We start from the raw sequence: 11,744 nt of genomic DNA, 5'->3' as shown, positions 1-11,744 counted from the left end.
CTGCTCTGAGTAGCTGGTTGGACTGCAGACCTCCAGGGGTCCCTTCCCACCTCAATTTTTCCATGATTTACAGTGATAAACTGGTTTTTTTTCCGGCCCACAGTTCACCTGGCTATACTGTGCACTACCCCCATGGATGCAAGTCCTATAGCACAAGGTATTCTAGCCTGTTGCATTACATTTCTGTCAGGGCTGTCTGGATGCCATGGAAATCTTCATGAGTCAGGACACATTTTCTTGTAGAAACTCTTCTTCTCCTGTCATTATGAAAATTTCCAGCTATGTCTTTGCTCATAAGTAGGTATCCAAAGCTAATCTGTGCCTTGTAAAACTGAGTGATGCAGGGATTCATCATGGAGCTGCAGCCATACCATGATAAATACAGTTTCCACAGTCTTGATGACCTGTCTCTAATACATTTACCCTGAAATCCCTCTGAAGTTTTTAATATCAATGTTAATGCCTCTATTTAACTGAGTAGTAACTGCATGCACTAGATGAGTTCCCTTTAGTACTGTTCTCCTTTTGAAGACTGGGTGGCTAATGTGGTCCTTGGCACTGAGCAGTCCCAACACTTTGCCCTTTGATAGCTTGTTCCAGTCTGTTCCAGTGGAGCTATCTGTGCCAGCAGTTTCCAGTGGGAATTGCTCCCATTTCAGAATCCAGTCCTCTTATTTTGTCCTGAAATCACTGCTTTTGCATTTAGAAGTCAATTGTGATCTTTAACTTAAGCAACTCTTCTCTCTCTCTAGCATTGCTGTATTGACAGCAGTTCGTTCTCTTCTGAGCCTTCATTTGCTCACCGTGAACAAGACAATTTTCTTAGCCTTTTCCCATTAGATTAGATCACCTTCCCTGCCTCCACCTCTCTCTTCTGGCCAATGTGTGGCTTAGCAGAGTTGGTGAGTAGGAGAGTCATTAAAGTTGCACAATGAAAACTCATGATACAAGCAAGCCCCTCGCATTCACTGAAATTGAGCCAGGCTCTGAAAAGGGCAAAGACCCAGGGCAAAAGGGAGTCAGCTGAGCATGGATACATTTAGTCTGGAAACTGGGAGCTTCATTAGAGCTGTAGTTGCTGAAAACACCTTGCAGGTTAGGCAAGACCTGACTGCTTTTGAAATAGAAGCATGATGGATCTGCGTGCTAGGGATCCTTGCAGCAGAAGAAAATTATAGCTGAGGATTTTAGTATCTGTGGGTTTGAAGCCTAAATGTTTTGTTAGATCTGAGCTGACTATCTCTCCGTGGTGAGTTAGGAACGGCATAATTCTTATTATCGCTTTATGTCCTTGCCTTTTCCCGTACTCATCAGAGATACTTATCCCAAATAAGCCCCAAATAACCAGTAGCGTAGCTTCAAACTGTTGCGTATCCGCTGTCTTCTTGAGACCGTGTCTGTCCTCAGTGCTCTGAGTGTGCGGAGTTACCTTTCTGTATGGAACAGCTCGGTGACGCCCAGTCGATGTTGGTTATTCCTCAGTTTGGTGGTGCCATGGAGAACCACTCCTCTCACAGCTGACCACGCTGAGGGTCTAACAGATCCTCACACTTGTAAATCTGCTTATGTGGGTCCTTCTCTGGTTATACTTTGTTTTGACCATGTGGACATCACCATTTGTGCTGGAGACATTCTTCTGTCTTTTCCTCAGTTTCAGGATCTTATGTTCTTGTAGATCAGCTGTATTTTAGGGTTGCTGTGTTCCTTTGGGTAAGTCATCAACTTGCTACAGCTTAGTACCTGTTCGGTAGTGCACTGTATACTGCAGGAGCATAATTTCCTTACAGCCTTGATGAAAGTATTTGAAAATTGCTGTCAGTGACTTAAAAATAAAGCTTTTCAGTGGTTTGTCATGAGTTCCTATTTGCACACTTCCCTGTCCCTAGACATTCTGGGTGAGTTTTCATGTGCAGAGTTGTGCAAGATGTTCTTCTTGCATTAGGAGCTTGACAACCGCAGGCTTGATTTGAAAGCTACAGCAGTCCTTGCAGGACAGCCATTCAAAGTGCCTTTCAGTGGCATTACGTTTTAGGAACCTCTCTCCTGGTAGGTCAGGATGAACCAGTTGCGGATCAAATCAATCTTCATCCAATTGTGAAAGGCCATAATTGATACTGATGAGATATTAAGAAGGTTAATAGGTTACCTTGGATAAGCACAAAGCAGCCATGGCTAGTCTCTATGAACCTGCTCCAAAACGGAGCTGGTCTCTGCAGCACCAGTACAGAGGGGTCACAGAGCCTGGGTCCAGTGTAAGCACAAGATGCTTGTCTTTTCCATGTGCTCGTGCAGGGACAGTGAGAAGGCTGTGAACAAAGCTCTTTGCTTTGGCTGCCTCTCCTGTGGTTGCAGGGAAGCCTTGGGAGAGCTGAGCAGCAAGGCCTGCAGTCAATTCTCTCCAGTTTTCCCACGAAAGACAGGAGAAGAAGGGTCCCTGGCTAAGCCAAGGGAGCAGGGGGCACAGGCAATGCCTTTCTTTATTATCATGCCTTTCCTCAGTTTCTTCATGAAATATTACTGGTGCTTGTCCATTTTACTGTTCTCAGGGATTTGATCTTGTTCTTTAGGTTGCAGGTGACAGTCAATGTGGTTTTATGGGTCCTCGGACTATTCCCTTTTGAGAATCTGCAGCTTTCAGTCCTTGCTGGAGTTTAATATTGTTACTCCTCTTAAGTGACAGCTGCTTAAGCAAGGCCTGTCGTGCAGATGATTGTCCTGGTTTCGGCTGGGACAGAGTTAACTCTCTTCTTAGTAGCCGGTACAGTGCTGTGTTTTGGATTTAGTGTGAGAATACTGTTGATAACACACTGATGTTTTAGTTGTTGCTAAGTAGCGCTTATCTTAAGCCAAGGACTTTTCAGTTTCCCCTGCTCTGCCAGCAAGCAGGTGTGCAAGAAGCTGGGAGGGAGCAGAGCCGGGGCAGCTGACCTGAACTAGCCAAAGGGGTATTCCATACCATGGAACGTCATGCCCAGTATATAAACGGGGAGGAGTTGGCCGGGAGGCGCGGATCGTGGCTCTGGCATCGGTCAGTGGGTGGTGAGCAATTGCATTGGGCATCACTTGCCTTTTCGTATTTCTTTTTTTTTTTTTGTTTTATTCTTTTTCATTACAATTTTTATTATGCTTAGTTAGTAGTGTATTTTTATTTTTACTTTAGTTATTAAACTGTTCTTATCTCAACCCACAAGTTTTAGTTTTTTTCCTTTCCTCCTCCCCACCCCACTGGGAGGGGGGAGGGGGAAGCGGCTGCGTGGTGCTTAGTTGCTGGCCGGGGTTAAACCACAACAATGATGAATCACGAAGCTTTTGTTTTTCAGCCTAGTCATTGTACTTATTGCAAAGATTCTTTTCATGCGGTCGTTTTAGGAGAGGAAATGCAGTTGGAGCACTCCCAGGCTATACTTGCATTTTCCTGATTTACTTCTTACGTATTCTAAACGATTAGACGCTATCTAAACATGTGCCTGCCTCTGGCCATGAAAACATCAGGAGTAGCTGCTCTTGCTGTGTTTATCTTTTCATCTAGACGTGTGGCACTTTTGCCACTTTTCCCACTCTACTTGAGGAATGGGTAGGTGCTCAGTTTGGTCCCTCCAAAGCCTAGATGTATGGGGCAGGAGCTGGCTGCTAGGATCACTGGTTTTCTCTTTCTCTCCTCCATCATACTGATTTCTGATTTCCTGGACATCTTGCATCAGCTCACTTGTTGGTGAAGTTCAATGCCTGCACAGAGAGTGAGACAGCCTGGTGCCTGTGCTGTCCGACACAACCTGCTCCATCCCATTAAAGAATTTCTTAAAAGTTCTCAGGGTTCGTATGCACAGAGTCCTGCTGAAGGGGGGCTGTCTCTCCAAGCAGTCATTGCTCTGCCAGCCCAGAGCCACACACCCCCTGCACATAGGCAGCCTTGCTGTTGCAGGTTTGCCCCTGCTTGCCAGCCAGCTCCTACACACCGTGCTGCTGGAGTGCCCTTGCTAAACCGGCTTTCCATGGTTAGTTTAGCTCCAAGCAGTGAACGCAGCCTTTCTGAAGCATCACTCCCGAATCTCGTTCCAGCTTTGCGCCACCCACATGTAACTGATGAAGGGAATCTAAACTCCGCTCCACAGCATTGGGTGCTTGTGACTCATTTACTGCTCTGTGCAACACTCCTCTCGTTGACTCTGGGCTGGAAGGATGGAGCTTTTGCTCCTTCACTACCCATTTACTTTTCTGTTCATCGCGTTTCTAGTCCTTTACCAGCTGAATCCTGCATTCAGATACTTCTGCAAGATGACCTTCTATAAGTTGTGGCTCTTCACCCTAAGCATTCTGGTTATTATGATCAGTATTCCTCGTGGACGTAACGTGGAAAACATGAAGTTGTCTGTGGCTTCTTTTTGCTCTGGGCATTGATAGAGTCAACTCGCACTCTGTTTTGTAGGGTCCTGGGAATTGCACTGCAGTGGGGAGGAATTAGTTGGATATTGGTGTGGAAAGTTGACAGGCCCTGTAATTCAGAGAAGGGATGTGGGTTTCAGTATTGTGTTTGAGTTGATAGAAAGAATAACAAATTGTGGAAGGAAAGGATGTAAAAGGTGGCATAAATTTGACAAACTAGGTAACGCCAACAAACTGGATGTAATGCACAGGTAAAGCAACTTGCTGTTTTTAGTAAACCTCTCCTATCTGTCTTTGGAGCTCTATTTCCCTCCTCCATGTGGCTGATCATTCCCTTTCTAAGTTGTGTTGAGAAAGCCTCCACGGGTGCTCTTCTCTTTCTCAACTTTATTCTGACCCAGTGTCCACCTGAACAGGCACAAGCAGACATTATCACGGTGCAGTGCTGGCACCTGCATTGTCACTGGTGTCCCCATGACTGCAATTACAGCCTGGTGCCCCCAGGTCTGGCAGTCTCTGAGCTGGCCCCCTTGCTGCCTGTCCCCTCTCCCCATCCGTTACTGCCTCTGGAACGAGCTGCCGGACTTACCTGGAGACTGTGGCTGGGTGTACGCCTGTGATTAGCAGCCATGGGCGTTAGTAACTTGGGGTGTGGGTTGAGTGGGGGCTAGAAGCTGACTCTGCTACATGGCAGCACAGTGCTTGTAGCCTCCTGAAGTGCTGCAGAGGCAGGATTTACTACTTCATTGTTGTATGGTGCAGTGGGAGTTCATATCTCCTAACTGAGCATCAGCCTTTCGCTTTAAGAAATTTTCTTCAGTTCTTGACTTTTGTGCCTGACTTTTATTCTTTTATTTTTCCAGTATCTGTTACAATATGGCTACCGGTATTGTAGTCTAATGCCACCTAGAGGCAAAATCATCTGTCTTTCCACAGCCTGGGCAATAGCAGAGTTAGGCGCACGTTTATTGCAGCCTGTATTCATGATTCAGCAAGGTGGGCAGGGAAGTAGGGTACAAACAGGTGCACTATGGATTTGGGCATTATCCAATATTTGGCGGATCCATGGAATTGCTGTAGCTGTAGTTGCTAGGCCATTGGCCTAACCTGTCTTGAAGAAAACCTGCTAGGTGTATTTGTCTTCTCTAATGAAATGATGAGCTGGAGAGACATACTAGTTGGTCTTCTCCAGGTCATGGGCCAAATCTGGGTCTGCGGAGAAACAGGCGGCTCTGCAGGAGCAGTCTGTGAGATGTGCTGGTATGGAAGAACGGTGTTTGGTCCCTTTACCCAATTTCAGCATCTCTTTGGCTAATGTCTGCTCCTCTTTTCCAGGTTTTTGCGTATGTCCTTCCTGCCACTCAAATACATCTTTGGTCTCAAGATAGTGGTGAAGGGCAAGGAGAACCTCAGGACTAAGAAACCTTTCGTCCTTGTGTTGAATCACCAGACCTCCCTTGACTTGATGTGTATGTGGTGATCCTGCCTCCTGCTCCCGGCCCCAGTTGTCTATAGGGAAGGGTAGTACGAAATCCCAAGTGCCGCAGGCAGAAGGGCAGGAGTGGCTGCTACATAGTCCATTACCAGCTAGCCCCAAGCCAGGGCTGATCTCCAGGGTATTAGAGCCAGAGTGGTTCTCCAGGATTAGAGGTATTTTCAAGCTAAATCAGCTTCATCCTTTCCAAGAGAATGGGGATGAGAGTGTCGGTTGACCACAGCCATATCATAGCTCCTCTCCTTCGGTGTTGGCAAAAGTCCTCCTCTAAGTGGGTGGTTGGTCTGGAGACCCCCAGAATCCCTTTTCCAACATGTTTCTGGTCCTATGAAGCTGGATGGGCACTGCAGGCATGGCATCTCCCAGAGCAGAGGGCTGTAGCCCAGAATCTGGAGGAAACCTCAGTGCAGATGACAATTTGTTCTGTCCTTGTTCTCCCCTTCCAGTGATGATGGAGATATTACCAAGTCGCTGTGTGCCCATTGCAAAGAAGGAAATCCTATACATGGGCACTTTCGGCCTAGCGTGCTGGCTTTCGGGACTCATTTTCATTGACCGCAAGAAGAGGGAAGAGTCTTTCACTATCTTGACAGAGGTGGCACACTCCCTGCACAAGGAAAATGTGAGTGGGGAGGACTCTGGTGAGGAACCACTGGAAAACATGAACCTTGATGTGGCTGGAAAGGGATCTTTGCCTCTGGGCTGGGCACTGAGCAGAACAGAGTAAGAGTATCTCTGGTGGGTTCAGTGTTTTGTGTGTTCATAAAGTGCTTGAAGTGGAGGAAGAGGATGTCTCTGCCTGGTCAGGAGCAGACAGATCAGTTCCAGGGGAGTATGCCTGTGCAGTGCCTTAGAATAGTAACTGGAGGTCCCTCCATCTTCTCCCTCCTGCAGTTTTGCGTCTTGATCTTCCCTGAAGGAACTCGCAATCGTGGTGGCTCCATGTTGCCCTTCAAACGTGGGGCCTTCCAGCTGGCTGTGAAAGCCCAGGTGAGAGCCACCTTCCTCCTGCCCCTTGGGGTGCTGTTTGCCTACCATGGTCCACCAGCAACCAGGGCTATGTGGCTCCTGGTCCCTGGCTTCCCTTTGGATCGAGCATGCATCCATAAGTGGAAAACCTTCATGACTCAGCTTGGGAAAAAAGTGGGGGGACCTTGACAAGAGCCCTGGACCTGCCCGGGCGGCGTTTCTGCTGAACAGGCCTCTGTACGTACTAATTAGGCAATCGATGCATTGTTGGCCTGAATACAGAGATGAAAATGCAAAAAACATCAGCGAGGACATTGGGTGATACACTTAAATGATCTAAATATCCCAATAACCCTCTGAGTGTCTACTATGAAGCTGACTGGGATAATTATCAGCAAGGTGCAGGATTCACCTAAGAACACCAGTTCCGTTTGGGGGGAGGAATGGGGAAATTTGTAGATTCACTGTAGACTGCCTCCCCTTCAGGTCCCCATTATTCCTGCAGTGATCTCTTCCTACTGTGACTTCTACAACCGGAAGGAGAAGAGATTTACACCAGGTGAGGATGACTTGGGCCAAAGAACGGGCTGGGTGTTGGTGCGAGCTTAGTCCTTGGAGGGAGCCATGAGGTGGGTGGGCAGAGGACCACGTGCGATGTGGACATAGCAGCCAGACAACAGCAGTGCCTCTCTTCTCGGGAGGTGAGGGAATGGGAGATTTCAGCCATCACTTTTGCCTCTCCCCTTGGATTTCTCACAGCTTGTCCAATACCCGTATGAAGGAACCTGGAGAAGCAGCAGAGTCCTGGGGCAGGTCCTGCCCCTGGGCCCAGCATGCTGTCCATGTCCTGCCTCATGTCCCACCATCTGCAGGTGCATGGAGAGTTGGGAAACAAAAGCAAACATGGAGCTCTCAGCAAAAGTCACCCTGAGAGTGTGTCTCCTCCCAGTTACCATGTCCACTTATGGTGACAAAAATTTCTGCTGGTCACTGATAAAATTTTACGGGGAAAAAATGACACAAGTCTTGGGCTTCAGAAGAAAAATGCAGAAAAAAATGTTTCAAACTCCAACAGAGAAAAGTAACCCATCCTGTTCCTCCACTTCCTTTGCTGACGCCCACCACAAAATGGGCTTCTGCCACTTCCCACCCTCCCCCAGGCCAGCCCTGCTGTTTCCTAAGGGTAGGATTTGCATCTGAAATTCTCATTCCTCCCATTGTTTGTGCCTGGGTGTAGTCATTCCCTCTCGGGCAGACACCTAGAAGAGAGTGTCGGTGCAAATGTTAAATGCTGCATTGTCTGTTTCTACTAATCTTTCACCTGCTGGGTCTATCCCGTCTCTGTTGGCCACACACAAAAGCCTTTTGGTATTTGAAGCATTCCCCGACGTGGGGGTCGATAGGAGCATGAGGAGGGACGTCAGCCCTGCTCTGCTAGCCCGCTCCCTCCCCATCACATCCCTGCTCAGATGGGCAACCAAGATAGAGCACTGCTCTGGGAAATCAGGGAATAACGCAGTGGGGAGGGATCTCTGCAGCAGCTGAACATTTTGCTTCAGGCAAGGCCAGCTCTAAAGATAGATGAGTTTGCTCTGTGCCTTGTCCAGCCAAGTTTGGAGTAACTCTAAGGAAGGAGATTCCACAACCACCCTGAGCTTTTTAGGAAAGACTATTTGCAGTTGCATGTACATTTGCCTTCATAATAACCTCACCCTGGGAGTTTGTGGTTAGCTGACCTCTAAGCCCTTTTCCAAATTGCTGTTAAACAGGTAGGACCTTCACTGCTGGAGAAAGAACCACAGTTAGCTTTTCCTGTACCTTCCCACTTTTCCCACCTGCAAGTTTTGCCAGGGCTGATTCTGAAGATGTGCTACACGGGGCCAAGATTTCAGCACACTGAGCGGGCTGATCCTCAGGTCAGGACAGCTTGCCATGTCCACAGTGGCTCTGGGCATGCTGATGAGCTTCTGGAAAGCCCAGCCCTGTGTCCAGCGTGTGCACACTGTCATGCATGGAACAAGTCTGGTGCTTGCTGGAAGTCTGTTATACCCCAACAGACCTACATTTTCAGCACAGCCCTGTCATCACTCAGCTTTTTCTGTAGGATGAAGTGAAGCATAGTGGCCTGCTGAGATACCAGGCCTAGCTTTGCATGTAAGATGTGCAGGCGGGGAGCATGCCCTTTTCTTTTGTGAAGCTCTTCTCTACGCTTCTGTTTTGCCTCCCTTGCACGGCTCTGCTAGCAACATTTCTGGATCTCATTTCCTAGCACACGTGTAAAGGCATGCGAGAAAGAAAATAACACAGACACTCTCCAGATCCTCAGGTGGGTGTCTGTGCAGGCAGCGTCTTGTCTCTGCTGGCCAGAACAAGGGCCACGGGGTGCAAGAGCAGAAGAGCATGATGATGGCTCCCCAGTATATTCTTCCTATTTGCACCAGTCCATTGCTTAGGCACTTCCCAAGGGGAGTATGGCATACCTTGGCCAAACAGGGAGTCCTGGGTGTAATTTCTCTCATCCCAAAGCATGTTTCTGGAAGGAGGAACTCTGCTGAATTTGGTATACATATATCAGAGCACGGCCAGTTTGGATGTCTTGTATTACAGACATCTTGTTCTCTTTGCCATGATCTAGACAGACCCTGAGGTCTTTCTAGAAAACTTATTCTATATGAATCATTGCATTGGATGTATTTGGGGAGAGATTTGCCTGTTTCTGTATTTATGATTTTTGCAGTCTCTGTGTATGGGAAAAGCTTGGTTTGGGTTTTTGCTGTGTGCATCTGGGACATGACTGGGTTGCTACACCACTGTTGATGTATGAAAGAAGGCATTTCCCTTCGTTTCTGTCTTGTTCCTTGGTTTGCACTGATCCCTCTGCTATATCTTCTCTTGCTCTTCTACACCACTGACGTATTTTCTTCCCCTTCTCTGACCCTCCTATCTCACTCTTCCAGGAAAAAGCATCATCCAGATCCTGCCAGAAGTGGAGACCCTCGGCCTGGGCCCAGACGATGTTCCCAAGCTCACCGAGCAGGTCCGTGACTCCATGCTCACCGCCTATCAGGGGATATCAGGAATGACGAACGGGGCTTCCCATTAGTGATCCTATCTTCCAGCTCCAGCTGTGTGTGTAGCAGCTGAGGGGGAGGGCACAGCAACCACAAGAAGATCTGGCAGCAGAGACAACCGTGGATTGCAACTCTGACATACCAGAGACAGGCAAAACGTCCACAGAGGAAGAAAAGCCTGTAAGTGGAGGTGGTGAAGCGGTTGCCATGTTCCTTCCAGAGAACTGTGCCACCTGCGTGGACAGACACACGGTGGGTAGCTGGACATTTCTTTGTAATTGTAACCCTGAGAACTTCTCTCCAGCTTGACACCAGCCAGAGCTGGACCCTTCCTGTGATCATCGCTGCGTGCTTATAATCACCTTTTCCTATTCAAACCCAACAAGATGGAGGCATTTATCCCAAGCCTGTGACCATCCTGCCTTGGGAATTGGCTCTCTTGGGGTTTGAGGGCTGCCACATTCCCCTGGAAGCACACTCAGGAGAAGGCACTGTCTCCTGCCTCTTTCCGTGGGGAGCACTTGGGAGGTACCTCTGCCACGAGGAGGGAAAGCCAAGCCAGCTTTGGGAGAGGGGAATTAAAGACCTTATATGTGTCTGCAGGGGTTGGTGGTTTCTTTGGTTTTCTTAGCCTTCCTTTTAAGCAAAGCAAGATTTTGTTTTCAGTGGTTGGGCAGAGCTTGACAGTGTGAGGGGAACATGCCTGGGGACTCAGAAACCAGAGGCAAACAGCAGAAATGTGTTGCTTAACATCCTTGCCGTGCCCTGATAACCTCATGATTTTTAACACAACCTATATATTTTTCAACTCAAATAAATACACCCTGGGAGCTGCAGCTCCTGGTTTCTGAATACTGCCTGGTTTTGCCCTGTCTTCTATGTGTCAGAGGATGACGTCTTGCCTTCCTCTGCCCAGGGTCACCAAAGCCTTTCCCCGCTCCCCACGTGCTGGGGGCTCATGGACCAGTACGGTCCTCAGGCTCCATCGCTCACCCAGGGCCCTGGCAGCCCAGTGGGTCTCCTGCAGGCCCCCTGGCCCGTGGGTGGGCAGCATGGGGCACTGGGCTGAGAAGGGCATGATTTGCGAGCATACCCCTCCATGGCAAAGCGCATATGCTGATGCTGTAGCCATGGGATTTTACCAAGCATCTCCTTCATTAGTCGTCATCAGAGAGGCACCTACTCCACCCACAAGCTTCACTCGTGACTCTGCCTTAGGCTGCCACCTTCTTGCTCCCAGTCCCCTCCTTCCCTCCCAGTTGTGCCAAGGAGAGATGGAAACTTAATATGATTTGTACATGTTCGGTATTTATTGACTTAATAGGGTCTTGGGAGTGATCATCCCAGCCAGATGATTAATTTTTAGACCTAATGCTTGTGGTTTACATACCAGCCAGCTCATGGTTTGCTTTTTTATGCTGATACGTTTAGCCATGAACCATAGCCAAAGAATGTTTTGGACATGTTTGACATACCAGAATTGATGCCAAATGTAGATGAGTGCATACAATGTATTTTATTACTGCCCAGCACACCCAAACACACACATGTTCACTATAGGATTTAAATAAAAGATGTCTCTAGGCTTCAAGATGCAGCTGCCATTCTCCAGTGTCTTCAAAGACTGAAATCTCACTGCTAATTAGAAACAGCCTAAACAGTTTATGCTCTTGTGCAAAACAAGAAGGGGATAAGGAAAGTTTTGATAAAGATTACATGAACTTGCTAATTTCTGAGCAGGTACAAAGGATAAGGAATTTGATTTTGAAATGCAAGCACGCCTACCTCCAGATTTGACACCCGCTCAGGATGGGAAGTGAAAAATT

General features: G+C 48.0%; 1 protein-coding gene across 1 annotated transcript; it reads left to right on the top strand.

The window, feature by feature from the left end:
* The first annotated feature begins 4,179 nt into the window (after positions 1-4,179).
* LOC127024520 (1-acyl-sn-glycerol-3-phosphate acyltransferase alpha-like) lies at positions 4,180-9,950 on the top strand. Its single transcript, XM_050909113.1, has 6 exons — positions 4,180-4,364; positions 5,719-5,852; positions 6,325-6,500; positions 6,773-6,868; positions 7,334-7,406; positions 9,805-9,950. The coding sequence occupies exons 1-6, from the start codon at positions 4,180-4,182 to the stop codon at positions 9,948-9,950; spliced, it is 810 nt and encodes a 269-aa protein (XP_050765070.1).
* The last annotated feature ends 1,794 nt before the right edge of the window (positions 9,951-11,744 follow it).

Source organism: Gymnogyps californianus, chromosome 20 (assembly GCF_018139145.2).
Source record: "Gymnogyps californianus isolate 813 chromosome 20, ASM1813914v2, whole genome shotgun sequence".
In the NCBI taxonomy this organism is placed as follows: domain Eukaryota; kingdom Metazoa; phylum Chordata; class Aves; order Accipitriformes; family Cathartidae; genus Gymnogyps; species Gymnogyps californianus.
Note: the sequence above shows the minus strand (reverse complement) of the source record. Positions and strands in the feature narration are given on the sequence as shown.

Coding starts and splice junctions, on each gene's coding strand:
- LOC127024520 (XM_050909113.1), top strand. CDS start 4,180: ATGGAGCTTTTGCTCCTTCACTACCCATTTACTTTTCTGTTCATCGCG. Junction 6,501..6,772: donor ACTCCCTGCACAAGGAAAAT/GTGAGTGGGGAG, acceptor TCCCTCCTGCAG/TTTTGCGTCTTGATCTTCCC. Junction 7,407..9,804: donor GGAGAAGAGATTTACACCAG/GTGAGGATGACT, acceptor TCACTCTTCCAG/GAAAAAGCATCATCCAGATC.